General features: G+C 48.5%; 1 protein-coding gene across 2 annotated transcripts in view; it reads left to right on the top strand.

The window, feature by feature from the left end:
• Positions 1-436: 436 nt before the first annotated feature.
• Positions 437-21,392, top strand: part of LOC109318280 (inter-alpha-trypsin inhibitor heavy chain H3-like) — a 101,766-nt gene continuing 80,810 nt past the window's right edge. Inside the window, exon 1 of one of the 2 annotated variants that reach the window (XM_019547422.1) lies at positions 437-559. In XM_019547422.1, the coding sequence (XP_019402967.1) occupies positions 467-559 (93 nt within the window). In that variant the 5' untranslated portion in view covers positions 437-466. The remainder of the gene's footprint in view (positions 560-21,392) is intronic. The other variant, XM_019547421.1, reaches the window with a different exon arrangement.

Here is a 21,392-nt window from a genome sequence, read left to right on the forward strand (position 1 = left end):
GTTCTTTGAGCTTATTAGCTCTTCTGAGAAGCAGGAATATTAATTTGGCTGGGGTTCTGCATCAGCTAGAGTGTGGTATTCCTTTCAGTACCTGACCTAATTTGTTTAGAGACACCTTTGCACAATACTGCGTTTTCCTATGTAGATATACCCTTGGTTTGAACAGAAAGCAGCAGATGTGAAGCAAAGGTAGACGGTCATCTGTAAATTGTCTGTATGAGTATGATAGTTGTGTTTGTATTTACAGGTAAGATTACATGGGCAAAGGAACGTATTAGTAGAAACATTTTATTTATATGCAGTTTTCTTCTTGTGTTATTACAAGCTGAAAGTTCAGTATTTGCTTTCTCCCTGTTTGCCTAATTTTAACCCCTCTTTTAACATTGGTTTATTTATTAACACTCTTTAAACACAACGTTATTTAATAGCACATACCCTTCATGAGAGAACTGTTAATTTTTCCAAAATGGCAAACCATATCTTGTTTTTCATCATATTTATATTGCTTCCTGCTCTTGGAACATCGGACTCTATTTTAGTGCAATTCAGAAATATCAAGGTGAGTAGCTAAATCTCTGTGAGTAACTATTGGTTTCATAGATCATACAATTAGGTTTCTGCCAGTTCACTCCAACGAGAAGCTCTAGAGACTTGAGCTTGCAGTATTGACATCATTGGGAGCTTTGCAGTTGACTTCAGTGGACAGGATCACATCTTGGACTGAGTTTTCCAGATATAGTAGAAGCCAAAGAACTATACTCCAGTTAACTGCATGTCCAGTCAAGTCTCTGTCGTCTTGTGTTGTTTGTGCAGCGCATTTCTTTCTTTCTTTCGTTAAAGTTTTATAAAAAGTTATTGCTCTGTTTTGATCACAAAATCTCTTGGTTTTTATGAGAGCTTGAAAAAAATATGTTTCTAAATCCCTTTATATATTAAGAAAGTATTTTAAAATTCAATCTCTGGCTATGGACAAAAGTAACATTTAACTGCTTCAAAAGGGGAGAAGGATTTCTGCTTGATAGTGTATCAGCAGTTACTAGGGCTGTGCAGAGCAGGTAATATTCGATTCGACAGCTATGTTGAATATTAAACTGGGTCCTGCTTCAATTTGCTGTCCGCTTCAAGTTGAACCGGGTTGGCTTCGACTCGAGGTCGAAGCTTAGTCGAAAATTCGAGCTGCTTCAACTTCCCCATAGGCTATAATGGGGAATGTTGAAGCAGGCTATAACTTTGGCATTTCTTGTCTGATCTTGATGAAACTTACAGGAATGGTAGCTTCTGAGGAGCCCACAAAGCCTGCCAACTTTCATGGTGATAGGTGCAGGGGTTTGGGGGAAACTCCACCTTAGGCTGCTTACAGATGGAACTTGTGATCCAGATGGAGCGAGGAGGGTAGCATTCACTCCGTCTGCACCTGGCGCTTGGGCACCCCCAGCAGTGGGAGGTTCACCTTGAGAAACACCAGTTGCTCCACCAAACCAGGATCCAAGCAGGTGCAGTGGGGTGTCACAACATCCGCAGCCGTGCTGAACACCCTCTCACTTGGCACACTGGTTGGTGGACAGGACAACCGGGCAACTGTGGCCATATTCAGCCACATCGGGCTGCAGGTTGCTCAGTAGGCCAGTGGATCACAGTCCAGGGACTCCACAGGCTCAGCAAGATAGGCAGACACCACGGTGTGAGGGTTGTCTGCCTGATCCTGGGGTCTGGTGGATCTGGACCCCCTAATGTGATGGAGGGGAAGACTGGCTCCTGGATGGCAGGCTGGATTCAGGCAGCGGATCCCCCTGTTCCACTTTCCCCCACCTCTGCCGTTCCGCCTCTCACTTTCTTAATAAGTACCTCCCTCCAGTGACTCAGTGTCTCGCTGCCACATATGGTGCACTTCACCCTTGGGTCACAGATGGCGGCCAGCATATGCACTATGTTGGATCCCAAGGGTTCAAGCCTTTTCCTAAGGCCTTCCTTCAGCTGCCTCACCAGTGCCTGCACATCTGGTGAAAGCGGCCTCCCCCAGCCAGGAACATTGGCCCCCAGGAAGGTCTCCATTTGGATGCGGAGCTCCTTCACTATGGGGACCACCTGGTTGAGGAAGGCATCAGCAGCACGGAGGGTATCAGTGGCCTCAAGGAAGGGCTTGAGGACCAGCAAGATCTGGGAGATGGCATCCCACTCAGCTTTGGTGAGAGGGCTGCTGATCCCAATCTCCCCAAGCAAGGCCAGCTCATGGATGGCCTTCTGTTGCTCCACCAGCCTCTCGAGCATCAGGTATGCGGAGTTCCACCGAGTCTCCACATCCTGGATGATTCTGTGCTGCAGGACATTTAGCTCTGCTTGTTTGTCCCGCAACATTTTGCCCCCCTTGATGCCCCCTGAAGGTGGAAGTAGCCTGCCACCTTCCTGCATCCGGAAACGAGCCTGCTGGTGTTGCTGGCGCCATCACCAGCAGTCCTGTCCCCCTCCAAGGTATCCCTCACAATCAGATGTAAATTGTGTGCCACACAGTGAATACCAGCAAAGCTGGCATCATGGACTGCTTTGACCATATTGGCCGCATTGTCGATGACCATGAAGCTGTGGGTGAGCTCAGCCTGCCCAACGCTCAGCCACCCCTGCACCATGCGGTTCATGGCCCCCCTTATCTCTGCTGCTGTGTGGGACTCATCCGTCACCTTGGCGTGAAGGATTGCCCACCGATAGCCTGACTGGCCACACCAGTGCCCTGTGAGGGAGAGGTATGCATGATCTCCACCCCAGCTGCTCCAGATGTCCAAAGTGAAGTGTACGGTCGCCTATGGACCTGCTTTGTGCAGCTCCTCCTTCAAGTGCTCCCTGCATGCTTTGTATAGGGAGGGCACCACCATCCTGCTGAAGGTGGTATGTGGGGGCACCTTTTGAAGTACCTTCTGGGAGAGACCTCGTGTCTTGAAAGGAAAAAACCTGAGGGGTGTCAAGCACAAACTCACCTGATTCCCCCTCCTTCCCCAGAACTTCCCTTGCCAGGGCACCGAGATCCAGATCCAGCGTCAGCTCTTCTGGCACTGGAAGGCTCAGCATAGGCAGTGACATGGGTGGAATGCGCCGCTGTGCTGGTTGCAGTTATGCTGGGAGAGGTTGTGGCTGCTGTGTCTGGACATGAGAGAGCCTCAGGCACAGGCAGTGGCTCTGGTGGCACTGTTGCTCCCCTCTCTTTACTGCTTGTAGCAACCTCATCCCTTGTAGTGGGAGAAAAGAGGCTGCATCCGAGTTTGGTGGGGGAGAAACTGCAGCTCTCCCGCTTGCAACCCCCGTGGCTCCCCTTCGTGCAGGCTCGCCAGTGTGGCCACCTGCCTTTCCACCCTGCTTCATAATGCATTCCTTCGTATGTGAACTGGAACCTCTAAGTGTGCTCTGCGCCGCAGATTAGATTTCTGGATGTTATGTAAATGTGTTTGTGTGTGTGTAGATAATATATTGAGAAGCGTTGGTGTGGTGGAAAGAATGAATGATGTATTAAAAAAAATATAAACTAAATTCCTATATATAGAATAGATCTTAGGCTACTACTAACCCTATCTAATATAAGCATAAACCAATATGAAAAGTAATTATAAAATAAAAGCACCAAGTTCTCAGAAATCCCCGTTGCTAGCGTTGCAAGCAGGGAACCTGTTGAAGATCAGGGCTTCCAGCAATATAAAAGCACCAAGTTCTTAGAAATCCCTGTTGCTAGCATTGCAAGCAGGGAATCTGTTGAAGATCAGGGCTTCCAGCCATCGTGGTCTGACGTAGAGGTGCTGGAGAACTTTTTTTTTCCTGTTTTTTTGCACCGGTCCTGGAAGCACTGCAATACCAGGTCAATGCATGGAGTGGACGGAGCAAGCTCTGGTTCTACCACCCAACATAGGCAGAAAGCAGGGGAGCTGAAAAACTGCTGCCTTTTATGCATTTTTTCTCACCCTCCCCCAGAGCACTGGGTTTGGAAGGGACCTCAGAGAATGCTGACAAGTCACTGGCCAGCCACACATGTCAGTCATGAAAGCACTCCTTCCCCCTCTCCCCCTCCCTTGCCTTACTTTCCTTCCCTCCCCACCCCCTGGGAATCCTGTATAGGCAAGTCGAATATTTGACCCGCGCTGTTAATGTTGGACTCGCACTGTTAATATTCAACTTCCGGTATTCAATTCGACAGCTATTCGACCAGCTGCTATTTGACTTGACTTTCACTTTTCAAGGTCGAATATGTTGAATATTTGTCTGATCAAATATTAAGTCAAAGCTTTGCACAGCCCTAGCAGTTACGCTATAACTGTTAGTCATACAAATGAGCTAAATATCCCTGTAAATTTAAGGCTGAATTAAACAGAATTATATGTTGAAGGAGGGCAATTAAGTCACTTTGTGGATGTTTACAGGGTGCTGCCCCCAAGAATGAAGGTAACCCTGGAGAAAGCACAAAGTTGTTTTTTAAAAAATGTAATAAGTGGCTGATGAATATACTTCATGGGTTGTCTGGTGCAGAAGTCAGTGTCCAGTTCCTGAATAAGTAAAGCTAATACAGAGTGGATTAGCCAAGAGGCTTTGAAAAAGAATATGAGCAGCATATATTTAATGTGGTAGAGAAAAGGGGAGCCAACAGAAAGATGCAAAGGGAGGGGTGATATGGCTTTGCTACATTTGTACTATTACAAGAGCATGAAGAGGTTACCATTACATCGCTCAGGTATGAGTCAGCTACACATTTTTGCCCATATCGGCCAACTGAACAACCAGAGTGTGGTATCGTTGAGTTGATTGACCATACAGTTGACTGGAGTATGGTTGGTTGCCTTTCTGTTATATCTGGAGCACTCAATCCAAGATGTCATCCTGTCCACTGAAGTCAACTGCAAACTTTGCAAGTGATGTCAGTGGTGCACCACCTGTTTGTGTAGTTGTTCAGAGTTCTGAAGCTGATCACTTCTAGGAATACAGAATGCTCTTAAATAAGCTATTCTAGAAATGTTTGTGTCTCCATTTATAACCTTCTTCCATTCTCCTTTCCCTTTCATTCCGCTCTCATGCAATAGAAAATGTTTGCTGGGTTCTTCTATAAACAAGTTGAATAGTAAATATTGAACCTGATTATAGTGCTTATAGTAAAATATCAGGTGAAAGACTCCTCCAAAAATAATAAGCAGAGTTGCAAAATACCTTTCAGGTGATCATCTCCATTCTTTGGGTACCAGAGCAAGATGGATTGTTCCCTGTAGTGTGTTGTACAACAATGTGGTAGGGATCCTACTATGTTCCTAGTTGAGCCTCTTCTATATTTGGATGTTGGTATAGGGAATTGCCTCAGGATATTCCGCTTAAATGTTCTCTTTTTCAATTTCCAGCCAATATTTGTAACAAGGAACAATTTCCCTCTTTCCTCTATATTAACATTCTTCAAAGATTTCTTGATGAGTTTGGTAAATCCTTTTAGGGAGCGTGGTAGATCAATGTGAACGGTCCTATCCAAGGATTTAGATTTCCTTTACATTGACTATTTGTGTACCGCAGTGGTTCACATCCTATCCAGCCCTGCAGGACAGGTGAGTGGCATGCGTCTGGTCTTTGGGCTAGATCCCACCCATGGAAATCAGTCTATGTCCTGGATCAAATGTAGGGTTGTTGTATGGGTGTGATGCAGCATGCCGGATTCAATGTGCATGGTTGGTCCTCAGGTGCAACCCAGCACATGAGTGCAACCTGACCCCGTATGCCAGATCCAGCCACAGAGTGATCTTATGCACTAGTGTGATACATTATGCAGGACCATATCATCTGACATGGGGGATTCCCCAGGGCTAGGGACAAAAGTTACATATAAACCGGTTTAAGTGATCAGAAACTAGTTTAACCCTGTACCAGAACATAAGTTCAGTAACACATAAACCAGTTTCAAAATGGCTGAAACTAGTTTAAGATAAAACTGGTTGAATGTAATAACAGGCTTAACTGATTTGGGTCAAACCGGTTTATGCAACTTCTGTCCCAGCCCCCTTCTTTGTTTAAGTTAAACCAGAGTCCCCCAGCATCCCAGCATTTTGCAGCCCTGGGTTAGGCTGTTGTGTCTGCTCTGCAGAGCAGGGTTGGCCCTGTCCTTCTCTCTTGCCAGGGCGGGCGGGGGGCCATATGCAGGCCTGGCATGGCCCCCTGAGACAAAGAGAGCAGGGAGAAGTTTTATTCCCCTATCCCTCCCCTCTCCCACGTGGGGATAATAGCTGAGGTCTTCCTGGCTTGGGGGTGTGGCCAGCTGTGTCTGCAGCCTGGAGCAAACGGAAAGAGGGTGGGGGATTTCATCTCCCCCTCCATCCTCTGTACCACCATCAGCCAGGGTCTGCCTGGCAGAGTGGAGCAGCCCCTGTAAGGCATTCTCCCACTTCAGCAGGAGGGGCGGGAGTGTGGCCAGAGTCAGCCAGCATAGCCCTATCATAGCTGCTTTGCCAGTGGCTGGGGCTGGGGCTGTGGGGCTGGGCCAAGCCGGCCTATGGGTGCTGCTGAGGATAGATGCAGAGGGGCCAGCTTGGGCTGGGTCCTTTCCCAGCGGGCTGTGACTCAGGCTGGGACCACAGGGACTGCACAGTTGAATTGCTCCCAGTTCCTTGTGCCCGGGCTGGGTGGGGTTGTCACATGGAGTCGCACCCAGCTGGGAAGGGGCTAGCCTGGGCCAGGCCATGGGGACAGGGCCCTTCCTAGGTATCTGCGGCGCCATGATAGTCTGGTCTGCCAGCCCACCCTGAGCGGTGTGGCAGGGGCAGGAGTGGCAGCAGCACTGGCCGTGGCAGCAGCGGCAGCTGGAGACATAGGAGCTAGAACAGCTCCCCAGCCCTGGCCAATCTGCAGCTTGTGGTATGGCTGCAGCTGCCAGGTGCCACACAGGATAGGGGACATGGTGGTGATGGGCGGCTGCTGGCGCCTCTGAGCTGGCCCGAGGAGCCTGCTCCCTGGCCAGCCCCCGCCCATGCTGCCAGAATGGGCTGTCATGGAAATGCAGCCAGCTGGAAAGGCCCTTCCCAGCTGGCTACGGCTCTATGACAGCCCTGCCTGGCATGGGCATGGGAAGCTGGGAGTAATCTGGCTGTGCAGCCCCCCCAGCCTGAGCTGCAGCCTGCTGGGAAGGGCCCGGCCCCTGTAGCCCAGCCCTGGCTGGCCCCGCTGTGTCCACCCTCAGCAGCAGCTGCAGGCCGACCCAGCTCAGCCCCGCAGCCCCAGCCCTGGGCAGACAGCAGGCCTATGCCAGCCGGCTCTGGCCAGGCCCCAACCCCACTGCCCAAGCAGGAGCGGGGGGAAAGCTGAGCAGACTCTGGCTGGGGTCCCATGGCTGTGCCCAGTGACAGATCCCCACCCCTCTCTCCTTCACCTGAGCCAGTGTCTGGCCTCAGGGACAAGCTTGGCAAGGGCTGCTTACCCCATTCCCCCTCCAGGGACACCTTGGCTGGGGGTCCCTATAGGCCAGGGTGGGGGTTTAAACCCCCCACAATCATACTTAAGTTCTGCGGGGGCCTGGCCATGCCCCTCAGGTCAGCTTCCCTTTAGCCTTGCAGCTGTTGAGGAAGGGAAGAGGGGGCTGCTCTAGTGCCCCCCAGCTTCTAGCCTGGGCCAGTGCAGGCATGTGCCTGCATTTCTAGCATCAAAAGTGAAAGTATATTCACTTGCAAATTGGTTCAATCTTTCCAGGTTAGACTAACCTGGAAAGATTTAATCATTTTAGGCTCTGGCTTTTTGAATGTCTGTCCCTAACCCATGGGTCTGGAAATTTGGTAGCAGGGGAGCAGTGACAGTGTTGATTACTACAGTTCTGGGAACAATTAATTCCAGTTCTAGGAGTAATTCATGCTGCCAAATTTCTAGACCTGTGGAGAGCCCTGTTGCCCAGATGATACAGCTCCGTGGTCAGATCTGGCCCGCAGGCTGCAGTTTGAGCATCACTTTTATAGCTTTTCCTATAGTTTTAACCATTCTATGCCTTAGTTTGTCTTTCTGTAAAAATTGGGATAATACCTGTGTGTACCTTTTCAAAACACTTTGACATTTATAGCTAAAAAGTTTCTAGAAGTTGTTGTTGTAATTATTTCATATAGCCTGGGTGCAAAGTGGCAGTACTTGTCTATTTTCTTTATAAATCAGTTCCCTGCCTGACAATCACTTTAGTACTGTCCTCTATATTTCTTTTAATGCTGAAACCTTTCTAAAGAAAAATGCCCAGCCTCTATTCTGCATGGCAAGAGGAACAGATGTAACTGCAGCAGCTCTGTGCACAGCAACCAAAAGAACTTCTCAAGGCCCTACACAAACAGGTGCAACCAAGAGCAGGCCTGAATCTGCTCAAAATTGCAACCAATCCATGCCAGCCTTAGGATCGTAGGTGGTCTGCAAATCTCTCTTTATACACCTTGCAATGGTGACTAATGCACAAAATAAAAATGTCAAGGAAAAAGCTTTCACTGGTTAAATTAAAACCTGGAAACTGAAGTCCTCTGCCTGTTCACAGTATGGGCAGCAGCAATACAAGCTTTTTCATGTCTCCTTTCTCAACTACTTTGGAGCGGCCTCCTATCATTTCACAGGGGAGTTCAGTTGTCATAGCTTCATAATTTCACGATCCCTACTGAGACTGCAACAAGCATATCACAAGATTTGTATGTTCTACGTAGAAGATCCTTTGTTATCTTAATAGTATTAACAAAGAGATCAATGTGGGGTCTGTTCATGTTTTCTTATAAGCTTAATTTCCCTTTTTTCAGGACTGGCATTTTCCTCACATTCTTCCACTCTTTGCTTTTCCATTGCAATACAATTTGAAACGAGACAAATTGGCACAATCTGCTGTTAAAAAAATATTCCAATAATTGATTGGAAGCATCTAATAAATGCCTGGCAATACCATGGAAAAATATTGTCAGGTACTTTGTTGTCTTATTACCCAACTCATTCATTAAATTATGATATTGAAATCCTGAAGGGTGTCTATAGATGTGTGGGGACACTGCTCTAGTGTGCCTTAATTACCGCGTATCGGATCAGACTCTATTAATTGAGTCTGCTGGTTAATCTCTGTTAATCGAGTGCTAGTTAGCATGCTTCAGTAGCCTCCATATCTTGTGTATTCAGCATCCCTGTGCTACAGAATGGTGGCAGGGGCACTTTAACTAAAGCTTGCATGATGAGCTTGAGTTAAAGCGCCCTCTGCTGCCATTTTGAAGCATAGGACTCTGTTTACACAAGACACTATGGGTGTTTTAATTAGAGTGGCTCTCGGTGCTGCCACCCCCAAAGCACATGTGAAGATGCCTTCAAAGACTATTCTAGAATTGGCTACCTTTTTAGAATTCTGAAGATTTTGTGGGACAATACACCTTCCTGGCAGCACAATCTGCAAAATGGTAAATGTCTCTAACCATATCCAGGTGATTTATTTAAAAATAATCAACGTAGTTACCAAGTCACTAATATCTTTCATTAGCTAAACAGTCCTTAAAAAACTTGGATAGATTTTATAAATCAATATGAAATGACAAAGATGAAGTGGCAGAACAACCAAAAAACATAGTTACAGAACCCAGGGCAAAACTTTTATAGAGTGATAGTGCTTACAGAGACACAACTATAACCATTCAGGTGCAGCAGTAATATATCCTTTTCTTTTATGGCTAAACATTACATAAACTGTAACACTGACTTTTATATGTGGTTTTAGACAGGATTGCAAGGCACAAGTAGAACTAGAAAATATTACTTGCGGGGGCTGAGCAGTACAGAGTGTACCTGCTTGACCCTGCCCCTCCCTCCCACAGAGCCATTTTGGGGCTGGTGTGTGCTTGTGCTGTGCACCTAAAAGCAAAGGAGAGCATGGCAGGGGTGCTGGGTGTGGCGTTATGGCAGCAGCGGTGCTGGACCCACTGTTGCTGGCCCAGTTTGGTGGGGGCTAAGACCATTAGCTCTGGCCTTCTGATGCCTATGTTGCAAGGTGAAAGCAATAACTGCTTTGGTTTTGTGCAAACTGGCAAATGCAAGTTCCTGGGGGGAGGGAGGTGAGTTGAATCTTAAAAGGAAAAGGTGCCTCCTTCCAGCCCAGATTTAGGCACCGTAGCTCCCGTCTGATTGGCATTTCTTTAGGCGGTTCTCTGCACAAAAGGTAGTTGTCCATGTTGTATTTTTGCTATGTCCATGTGACAAAAATCACCATTTCACTAGCTTAATTGCGTCTGAAGATCCACATTGTCACCTTGTTTTATTGTGCTAGTCATTTTTTATCCTGGTAATTTAAAACACCTCCGACATGTTTTAGTTTTAGTGACTGAATTTGTGCCAAGGGAATTTTTTTAATCGTATTATTTTTTCAATGTCTATCTGACATATGGGCAAAAATGCCATTTTCCCTGCTTTGCAACAGTTTCATCACCACATGCCACTTAGGTTTACTTGGAAATCCATGGAATTTCTGTTGCAATGCTTCAACAAGACCTCAGGTGCTAATCTTGCAAATTTTACTGGTAATTTAATTCAAGGTTCTGATTAATGGAAAATACAACTTTTTTTGATTCTAAAAAAAATTGTTCCCTGTTTTCACTTTGCTGCTGGCTGGCCTTTTCCCTGCTGCCACTTCTCAGAGCCAGCAAGCTTCTGCCAGTCCTGTACCCCAACTTTTTTAACACTCGTTGCATGTCCTGCTTCACTACTGCCCCCTCTCCTCCTCCCCCCAGCCCAAGGGGTGGCTGACTCCACACCACTGAAGTGCACCCCGGGTTTCACAACCCTGCCTGGGCCGTACATGGCCACAGTACTGCAGCTGGTTGGCCTTGCTGTTAATTTCGGGGATCCCCCTTCCCACTTTTCCCTGCTGTTGCTTCTCTGAGCTGGCAAGCCTCTGCCATTCCAGCAGCCCAACTTTTATCCTGCTCCTCCCTTGCATACCCTGCTTTGCTACCCCACCCAAGGGGTGGCTGACCCTACACTCCTGGAGCGCACCCTGGGTTTCACAGCCCCGCCTGAGTTGTGCGTGGTCACAGTACTATAGCTGGCTGGCCCTGCCGTTAATTTTGGGTATCCCTTCTCCCCCCTTTTTCCCTGCTGCTGTTCCTCTGCCATATCCTGCTGCTCTCCCTGACCCCAAGCCGCTTCCACCCCTCTTTGCATTTTTTAATTCCCAGCAAGCACACAAAAACCTGTATTGCACAGAGCAAAAACTTTTAAAAAATATAATTTAACTTTAACAAATGAATAATTTCATTTAATAACATAATTTAACTTAAACAAACAAATAAAGAAAGAAGAAACAAACATAACCGTGCTCTTCCACCAGTAAAGAGCAGTTCCTCCCTCCTTGAATTTGCTCATTTTTACTCCTTCCAAAAAAAAAAAAAAAAATTGAAATGTTTACAGTGCATTATCAGTAGTATTCTCCAGTTAGTAAAAGTAGAATCCAGTACAGTAAAAGCTCCATTAACCAGCACCTGACAAGCTGGCATTCTCTATTAACCGGCATGCTGGCTTGTAAGGTAAAGTGAAACTGGAAGTGCCCACGATGGCACTACTGGTTTCTACGAGCCCCCACAGCCTGGGGCAAACAGCCTGCGCTGCCAAGCCCCAATGGCTTGGGGCATAGCAGGCTGTGTGGGCCCCACCTCCCTGTCCTGCTGGGCCCACGGGAGAGGCGGTAATGGGCAGGAGGGGCAGCAATGCCCTGGACGCAGCAGGAGATACGGCAGCCTGAACGGGCAAGGACACCTGTTCAGGCCTCTCAGTTAACCAGCATGTTTTATTCTACGGCATCCCCCATTCCCAGCGGATGCCGGATAACAAAGCTTTTACTGTACTTGGGCTTTCTTCTCACACAACATAACTGTATTTGAAGAAGTCTTTCAATTAGATAATACATATAATTAATGAGTCAGTATCCCCGTTGATACCACTGCTCCTTGGTCTGGGTCTCTGCATCTCTTGTGTCAGGCTGAGAAATAGCTGTCAGGGGACATGACTGTAACAGGGGGTTTAAGCTGAACTCTTGTTACTGAGGGTGAAACTGAAAGTATAGGTGGAGGGGGGAGGAAATAAGAAATTGATGACCATCGCCAGACATAAGTCGGGGCATAGTGCCAGACATTGCAGGCACGAGAAGAAGGGAGGAGAGAGAACAGCGGTGGCAGGCTTTCCTGAAGCGTGAAGGACGCTGTGAATGGGAATGTGAAGGAAACAACCCTGGACTGGTGAGAGTCAGGGAAATACCATCAGGACATATATTTTGATGCCAGCTGGTAAGACCTCGGGGAGGTGGGAGACGCGATCCCTGAGGGCTTCATGCCCGGGACAGATGACGGGTATCCAAAGCAACAGAGAACAGCCGTGATCAAAGAGGGAAGAATGAAGAGGCTCCTCTAGGACATAGGAACCAGCAGGCAGCAGACCATGTCTCTGGAAGCGGGGAGAGGAGTGGGAAACTCAACCCCGGGGCACAACTGGCTCAGCTGAAGCAGCAGGTAGCCTGCAATTGATCCAAGTGGCTATTCAGCTATCTCTCACTAATGAGACAGTGCGGGGATGCTCTTTTGTTTCAATGTTAAATAACTAACACTTGTGAAGCATCATACTGGGTGCTCTGGCATCTCCCCTCAGGAATAAATATCAAACAATTTTTTTCATCTTAAGCATGGCAGGTGAGTCTTGAGGAAGGGGGAAGTGTACAGCTGAGACTCTCCCACAAAGTGGTGCATTGGCCAGGAAACACCAAGTCACCCGGAGCACGGGTGAAACATGGAGTCCATGGACATCCAGGCACTGGCCGACTGACAACAAGCACATAATGTTACCCTCTGGCTACTGCAGGGCCAGCAAGCACAATTGGAGGAGATAGTCCATATATGGACACAAGAAGCTGAGGCCAGGATCAGACTGTTCTCTCGGCAACAGGATCTAAGTGGGAAGACTGAAGCCCAGCAGGCAGCTCTGGGGGTGGGGGAGCAATGGATCCCAGTTCCCTAAGATGACCCCCCAGGACGATGTGGAGGAGGCTTATCTGGAGGCCTTCAAGAGAACAGCTGCAGCTTGTAAAGGGGATCCAAGCAGCTGGGCAGTACGCATAGGGCCCCTACTTATTGGTCCCAAGCAGGCTGCCTGTTGGCTCTCAGCCGATCGGAAGACTGAGATTACGGAAAGATAAAAGAGGCCATATTATACCATCTTGAGATAGCACCGGAAACATACTGCCAGATGTTCTGGGCCCGCAAAGGGGCAGAAGGATTGCGACCACGTCTGCTTACCCAGACCCTGCGGGACCTAGTGGAACGATGACTTCAACCAGGAACCGCATCTGTAGGAGAAGTGGTAGACCACATTATACTGGAACAGTTCCTGAACGACCTTGGGGGCAACACTCAACACTGGGTAGGGCGTCATCAACCAAAGACAATGGAGGACGCCTTACGCTTGGCAGAGGACTGTGTCTCAGCTGAGATGGAAGGAGAGGCTCCCAAGAAGGAATGGCCTGGAGAAACAGGTATGGGGCAGCTCTTGGAGGGCCCTAGCAAAGGAAGAAGAGAGGAGGAACTCAGAATCCCAGGGCTGGGATGCCCAAGATATAATTTGCTACAGGTGTGGAGAAAAGAGGCATGTGTCATGAGTTTGCCTGCACAGACCTCAAGTGTAGGCAACAATGGAGAACCCCCATGAGGAAAAAATGGATTACAGCTTTGGGTGGCACAAGGATCCTGGGCGACAGAATAAATCAGTAGTAGAGGTTCGAGTGGGAGAAACCATCATGCCGGCAGTTGTTGACACAGGTTGTTCCCAGTCCATGATAAGACCTGCTGCCTGCACAACTAGGGAGCCCTGAATCACCCATGAGCATAGTCTGTATACACGGGGCCTCCTACACTTACGAGGGGAGATGACTTCAGCTATCCATAATGGGGCAGACCAAAGAAATTGCAGTAGGTTAGCAGAGACTCTTCCCTGCCATATGCTGCTGGGGGTTGTTTGGCCGCATTTGAAGGAAGTAGTCGCCCAAGTACTAAGAAGAAACGGAGGAGACTGGCAGAGTGATCCAGAGGCAGTATGCTCTGGGACCCCGGAGGAGGAAAATGGAAGAGATTTGGACCTGGAACAAATCATTGGCAATGGATACTTCAGGGAGGAACAAAGGCAGGAGCCACTGTTCCAGAATATATGGCAGACTCAGCTGGCCAGACAAGAGGGAGAGGTAATAGACCCAGAGAAGGGGAAACTGAGCCCTCACTTCGAGGTAAGGATGGGCATCCTTTACCAGGTAGAAGATCAGAAAGAAGGGGGTGAGAAACTGCAGGTTTTGATTCCACAGAAATACTGGGGTGATCTGCTACGGGTGGCCCACACCCCTCCCATAGGAGGATACCTAGGGAGGGTTAAGATGGAGGCCAGATTGAAACAACCATTTTCTGGCCAGGGCTCTACAAATGTAGAGAGGTTTTGAGCAGAATGCCTGGAGTGCCAGAAAACAGAGGGGCTAAGACCACCCAAGTCCCCATTAAGACCGCTACCATTGACAGAATGACCCTTTGATAGGATTGCCATGGATGTGGCAAGACCCTTCCCACTGCAGCAGGATAGGCTGCCAGTTCATCCTGGTAATCATTGCCTATGCCACGTGGTTCCCCGACGCTATTCCCCTACACTTGGTAACGGCCCCAGTGATAGCCAGTGCCCTCATGAGATGCATCGAATGGGTAGGAATTCCCCGGGAGATTCTTACAGACCAGGGTAAGAACTTAATGTCCAAGATTTTGTGGGGAGTGTGCAGCACGCTAAAGATAAAACAACTCCAGACCTCCATCTACCACCCCCCAGACGGATGGTTTGGTGGAGCGCTTCAATTGGACACTAAAAGGGATGATATGGGCGTACATACAGGATGACCCCCTGGGTATGGGATGCCATGATCCCTCGCCCTCTATTTGCGATCAGGGAAGTCCCCCAAGCATCCACTGGGTATGCTCTGTTTGAGTTGGTTTTTGGTCATGATCCTAGGGGACTCCTAGATGTGATCTGTGAAGGATGGAGTACCCTACTGGGTGGGACAGGGTGACGTGGCTGCAGACCAAGACTAATTTTCAAGATAGGTTAGAAAGAGCACTGGTAATAACACGAAGGAACCTACAGCAGAGACAAGAAAAACAGATATAAAACTATGACACACCACAGAAAGAGAACTGAAGGCCGGAGACTAGGTGCTAGTACTACTACCCGACAGCCCACACAAGTTGGTAGCCCGATGGCAGGGTCCATTCCAAGTAACCAGGCATACGGGGCCTGTAAACTATGAGGTACTTTGAACCGAGCCCACTAAGAGGAAGCAAATATATCACATTAACTTATTGAAGTGGTGCCAAAGAGAGGGATGGATGATATAGGACCCAGTGGAGTGCAATGAGCTAGAAGGAGACAGGGAAGCTCAAAGACTGTGGAAGGGTTCCTCGAGACCAGAGGTAGGTGGCCAGCTCAATCCGGAACAGCAGAAAGCTTTAGAGGTTTAGTGTCAGAGTATCCCGATATATTCTGTGAGATGTCAGGGGAAGCTCGAGGGGTGGTGCATAGTATCCAAACTCCACCTGGAAAGATCATACATAACCATTGGAGGACACTGCCTCAACACCTATGGCCCGCAGTCCAGCAAGAAATCAAGGTAATGAAAAAGCTAGATATTATTGAGGAGTCCCATAGCCCATGGAGAAGCCTGATGGTGGTGGTTCCAAAGACCGATGGGACCATAAAATTATGTATTGACTGTCAGAAGGTAAATGAAATAGCAACATTTGTTGCTTTTCCAATGCTCTAGGTCGAGGATATGCTGGAGGAGGTGGACCAAGCTAAACACATTTCAACCTTAGGCCTCACTAAGGGCTATTGGCAAATCCCGATGGCTCTGGCTGACAAGGAAAAAACGGCCTTTGGAACCCCTTGGGGCTTGTTCCAATTTAGGCGGATGCCCTTTGGGCTCCATGGGGGCGGTGGCCTCATTTCAGTGCCTCATGGACCAGTTGCTGGACCCTCACCAAGAATACACAGCTGCATATATTGATGATATAATCATTTTCTCCAATGACTGGAAAACACACTGTCAACACCTGCGGGAGATCCTCAACGAGCTTCGTCAGGCCAGGTTGACGGCAAACCCACGGAAGTGTGCACTGGGGAAGAAGGAGACACAGTATGTGTGTTTATGGTCGGACAAGAGAAAATAAAGCCCATAGCTGATAAGGTGGCAGCCATCCAATGACACCGATTACCACAAACTCTCAGATAACTACGATCTTTCCTGGGTTTTGCCAGTTATTACAGATGTTTCATTAACAATTTTTCAGAGAAGACAGCACCCCTGACAGAGATGACTAAGGGATGGAAGAACAGGCATCAGTGGAACTCTGAGCTGTCCTAGCCTTCGAACAGGTGAAGACAGCCCTGTGTCGACATCCGGGGCTGTACACTCCAGATTTTGAGAAAACGTTTTTCTTGAAAACAGATGCCTCCGGCACAGCATTAGGGGCCATCTTCCAGGAGGATGGTGGGAAAGAGAGACCGATAGCCTTTGCTAGCAAAAAGCTGATACCTGCAGAGACACAATACTCTATGATTGAGAGGGAATGTCTGGCTATCAAGTGGGGGGTGGAGCTATTTCAGTATTATTTGCTAGGCCCAAAGTTTGTACTGATCACAGACCATTCACCACTATGCTGCCTGTGAACTGCCAAATTTGATAATGCCAGACTAATGAGGTGGTCTCTTGTGTTACAATCCTTTTATTTTTCAGTGAAACATTGGGCGGGGAAGAAGAGTAGGAATGTTGACTTCCTGTCATGCGCTAAAATCATGATGAGCACAGGCGACGAGCCCAGATGACCGGGGCAAGGTTTGCGAAGATTCAGTGGATCTTAGTTTTTTTGAGACAAAAAGGGGGAGGTGTGTAACGGGGTTTAAGCCAAACCCTTGTTACTGAGGGTGAAATCAAGGGTGAAACTGAAAGCATGGGTGGAGCAGGGAAGGTAGGACACATACCAGGAAGAGATAAGAAATTGATGACCACCGCCAGACATAAAAGGTGGGGCAAAGCACCAAACGTTGCCCTCGGGCACTAGAAGAAAGGAGGAGGAGAAACAGCGGCGGCACATTTACCTAAAGCGTGAAGGATGCTGTGAATGGAAATGTGAAGAAGACAACCATGGACTAGTGAGATGCAGGGAAATACTTACCTTCGGGACATGAGGCTGGATGCCAGCCGGTAAGACCTCAGAGAGGTGGGAGACACTAACCGTGAGGGCTCCTTGCCTAGGGTGGGTGACAGACATCCAAAGTGGCAGAGAACAGCCTTGATCAAAGAGGGAAGAATGAAGAGGCTCCTCTAGGACATAGGAACCAGCAGCCAGCAGACCGTGTCTCTGGAAGGGGGAAGAAGAGTGGGAAACTTGACCCCAGGGCACAACTGGCTCAGCTGGAGCAGCATGGAGCCCCACAATCCACAGTGGAGCAGCTGGGAGCCTGCAGTTGATCCAAGTGGCGATTCAGCCGCCTCTCGCTAATGAGACAGCACGGTGATACTCTTTTGTTTCAATGTTAAATAAGCTAGCACTTGTGAAGCGTCACATTGGGTGGACTGGCATCTTTTATCCCTTCCCTTAGAAATCAACATCAAACAATTTTTTCATCTTAAGCGTGGCAGGTGAGTCATGAGGAAGGAGGGGGCGGACCACTGACACTTTCCCACAATGACATTGAGCAGTTAGCCCATTCTAAAATTCAACTAGATATTGCTGCTTTGTTCCAAAACACCCCACCATTGACAAACTTGCCACTGTCCTGCACTCCCCTTTGTCCCCAAAGCAAAGGTGTCTACAGCATTCCCACTGGTGTCTTGCTAGTAAGGCAGCCGTGCAGCACCATGTACACAATAGTGTGTACCAGAAGTGGGGGGGAGGATTATTCATAGTACCCATGAAGTGGGTAGGGTAGGACCACAAATGGGTGCCCATGCCTGATGAGAAATTGAAATTGACTTTGGCACCCAGGAAGGACGACTGGAGTCTCTCTGGGTTAAAATACGTGCGGAACGTGGCATGGGGGACATCATGGTAGGAGTCTACTACAGACCTCCTAACCAGAAACGAGCTGGACAAGGAGTTCGGCAGGCAACTGGCTGAGGCTGTATGCTTTTGGTGCATGGTTGTCATGGGAGACTAACTACCCAAACATCTCATGGGAAGAGCACTCAGCCAAATCCAATTGGTCACAAAGCTTCCTCATGTGCATGGATGAGCTCTACCTGACTCAAGGAGTCTATAGGCCAACAAGAGGTAAAGCATTGCTGGACCTGGTACTGGCAAAAGGGGATGACCTAGTTAGTGACCTTAGAATCTATGGAAAGCTGGGTGACCGTGACCATGAGCTGATCACTTTTACTATCCATCATAAAGCTGGCAAGTTAATCAGCAATACAGAAGTCCTTGACTTCAGGAAAGCTGACTTTGACAAGTTTAGGAAGCTCGTTGTCTAGGTCCAAAGGGACCCCAACTCAACAAGAAGAGGAGTCCAAGAGGAGTGGTTGCTCCTCAAGGGAGCAATCCTGACAGCACAAGGGATAGTCATCCCATCTCGGAGGAAGGGTAGCAAAAGGGCACAGCAATCCCTTTGGCTCAGCTGGGAACTTGAGGACCTCCTACACCTCAAAAGAGAGACTTATAAAGGCTGGAAGGCTGGAATTACCACCAAGAAGGAGTACTCAGCAGTGGTCTGTACTTTCAGGAAGCAGATCAGGAAAGCCAAAGTTGCAACCGAGCTCCATTTGGTTTCACATATCAAGGATAACGAAAAGTCCTTTTTCAGATAAGTAGGGAGTCGGGGGGCGGGGGGAAGCAAGGGTAACATTGGACCCCTGCTGAACCAAATGGGACAGCTGATAACCAACACCCAGGAAAAGGCCATTCTGCTCAATGGGTACTTCATGTCGGTCTTTCTTCAGTCCAATGGGATCACCCTGCCTAGCAAGATGCAGGACGGCCAGGGTGACGGCCAGGGTGAGAGTTTATACCCAACATTGGTGTTGATCTAGTAAAGGATCACCTTGAGAGGCTGGACACCTTCAAGTCAGCTGGTTCTGACAGATTACACCCTAGAGTACTCAAGGAGCTGGCAGGTGTCATTGCCCAAGCATTGGCAAAATATTTGAAAACTTGTGGCACTCACCTGAGTGAAGTACCTGAAGACCTGAAGCAGGGAAGAAGGCCAATGTGGTACCTGTCCTGAAGAAAGGGCGGAAAGTAGATCCCAGGAATTACAGGCCAATCAGCTTGACCTCAATCCCCGGTAAGATTCTGGAAAAAATGATCAAAGAGACCATTCTTGGCAAGCTGGCTGAAGGCAACATCCTGAGGGACAGCCAGCATGGGTTTGTCGTGGGTAGGTCTTGCCTGACCAATCTCATCTCCTTCTATGACCAGGTGACATATCATCTGGACAAGGGAGAAGAGATTAATGTCACATATCTGGACTTTAAAAAAACCTTTGATGTGGTGTCCCATGACCTCCTCATGAAAAAATTGGCCAACTGTGGCCTCCGCTACACCGCAGTCCGATGGCTGGGACATTTGGCTCCAAGGTCGGACCCAAAGAGTAGTGGTCGATGGTAGCAAATCATTATGGCACTCCATGACCAGTGGTGCCCCCAAGGTTCTGTTCTTGGGTCGGTTCTCTTTAACATCTTTATTGAGATGTGGACATTGGTGTCAGCAGTGCACTGGCTAAGTTTGCCGATGACACTAAACTTTGGGCATAGCGTCCACACCTGAGGACAGGCCAGTGGTCCAGGCTGACTTGGATAAACATAGTAAGTAGACAGATACAAACCTGATGACATTCAATACTGATAAATGTAAGGTACTCCACCTCAGGTGGTGGGGAATCTGCAGCATACTTATAGGCTTGGCAGTGCTATGTTTGCTAGCACCACTGCTGAAAGAGACTTGGAGGTCATGATTGACCACAAAATGAACATGAGCCACCAGTGCGATGTTGCAGCTGGTAAAGCAAACAAAACTCTGACTTGCATCCATAGATGCTTTTCAAGTAATTCTCAGGATGTCATCCTCCCACTGTACTCAGCCTTGGTGAGGCTGCAGCTGAAGTACTGCATCCAATTCTGGGCTCCACAATTCTAGAAGGATGCCGAGAAGCTTGTGAGAGTCCAGAGGAGAGCCACGTGCATGATCAGAGGGCAAGAGAATAGACCTTATGAAGAAAGGCTGAGAGCCATGGCACTCTTCAGCCTGGAAAAGCATGGGGTCAGGGGGGACTTGGTGCCTGCTTATAAGTACGTAAGTGGTGTGCATCAGGACGTGGGAGAATGTCTGTTCACCAGAGCACCCTAAAGAAAAACAAGGACCAACAGTCATAAACTCCTCCAAGACCATTTTAGGCTGGACATAAGGAAAACTTCCTTTACTGTCTGAGCCCCCAAGACCTGGAATAGACTCCCTCCAAAAGTGCTGCAGGCACCTACTCTGGACTCATTCAAGAAATGTTTGGATGCTTATCTTGCTGGGATCCTTTGACCCTAGCTGACTTCCTGCCCCTGGGGCAAGGGGCTGGACTTGATGATCTTCAAGGTCCCTTCCAGCCCTAATATCTATGAAATCTGTGAGAATGGTGGCACAGTGGGCAGTGGAAAGGCATCTCACAGCTTTCTGGGTTCCTGCTAATATATGCTACGTTATGTAGGGTGTTTCCCCTAATGCCATTGTAAAGGGCTAATGGCTGGTCATCATTACTTGGTAAGTGTCCTCAACCACAAGACACTGGTCATGCAGGCTCCAAGCCGGCTGTCACCAGTCTTGGGATTCATATTATGGGGTGCCACCCTGTATCACTCCACCCAGCGTCACAAAGGATTTTCACCAAGCCTCTTCCCTTTGTGGTCTTCAGTAAAGGTAGTTCAGTTTTTTCAATGCTGTCTTGAAAAGACAGTTAAAAAGGCAAATTTTTGCTGTGGTGCTCATCCCATCCACCCTGCAAAGAGACCTTTCTAATATTATAAAAGCCTTAGTCTGTCTGTCTGTCTGTAATGCTTTATTTGCACTCTGGTTGTCTTGGCAGCCAATCAGAGTGCTCTGCACAGACAGAGACACATGGCAGAGTGCTGCCATGACAGTGGGGATTGAGGGGCTAGAGTGGGGGGAGGGCCAGCAGTGCTGGCCTCACCCCCCCGGCCCTGGTCCTTGGAGGCAGTGATGGTGCAGGGTATTGGCAGCACAGTGCTTGCCTTGCCCCCTCACCTGATGGAGCACCGCCATGACGAGGGGGCCAAGGCCAGTGGAGCTGGCCTCGCCCCCCGCAGCTTAGCTTCTTGGAGCCAGGTGCCGGAGCACCCC

This window comes from Crocodylus porosus, unplaced genomic scaffold, assembly GCF_001723895.1.
Source record: "Crocodylus porosus isolate Cpor-Errol unplaced genomic scaffold, CroPor_comp1, whole genome shotgun sequence".
NCBI lineage: Eukaryota > Metazoa > Chordata > Crocodylia > Crocodylidae > Crocodylus > Crocodylus porosus.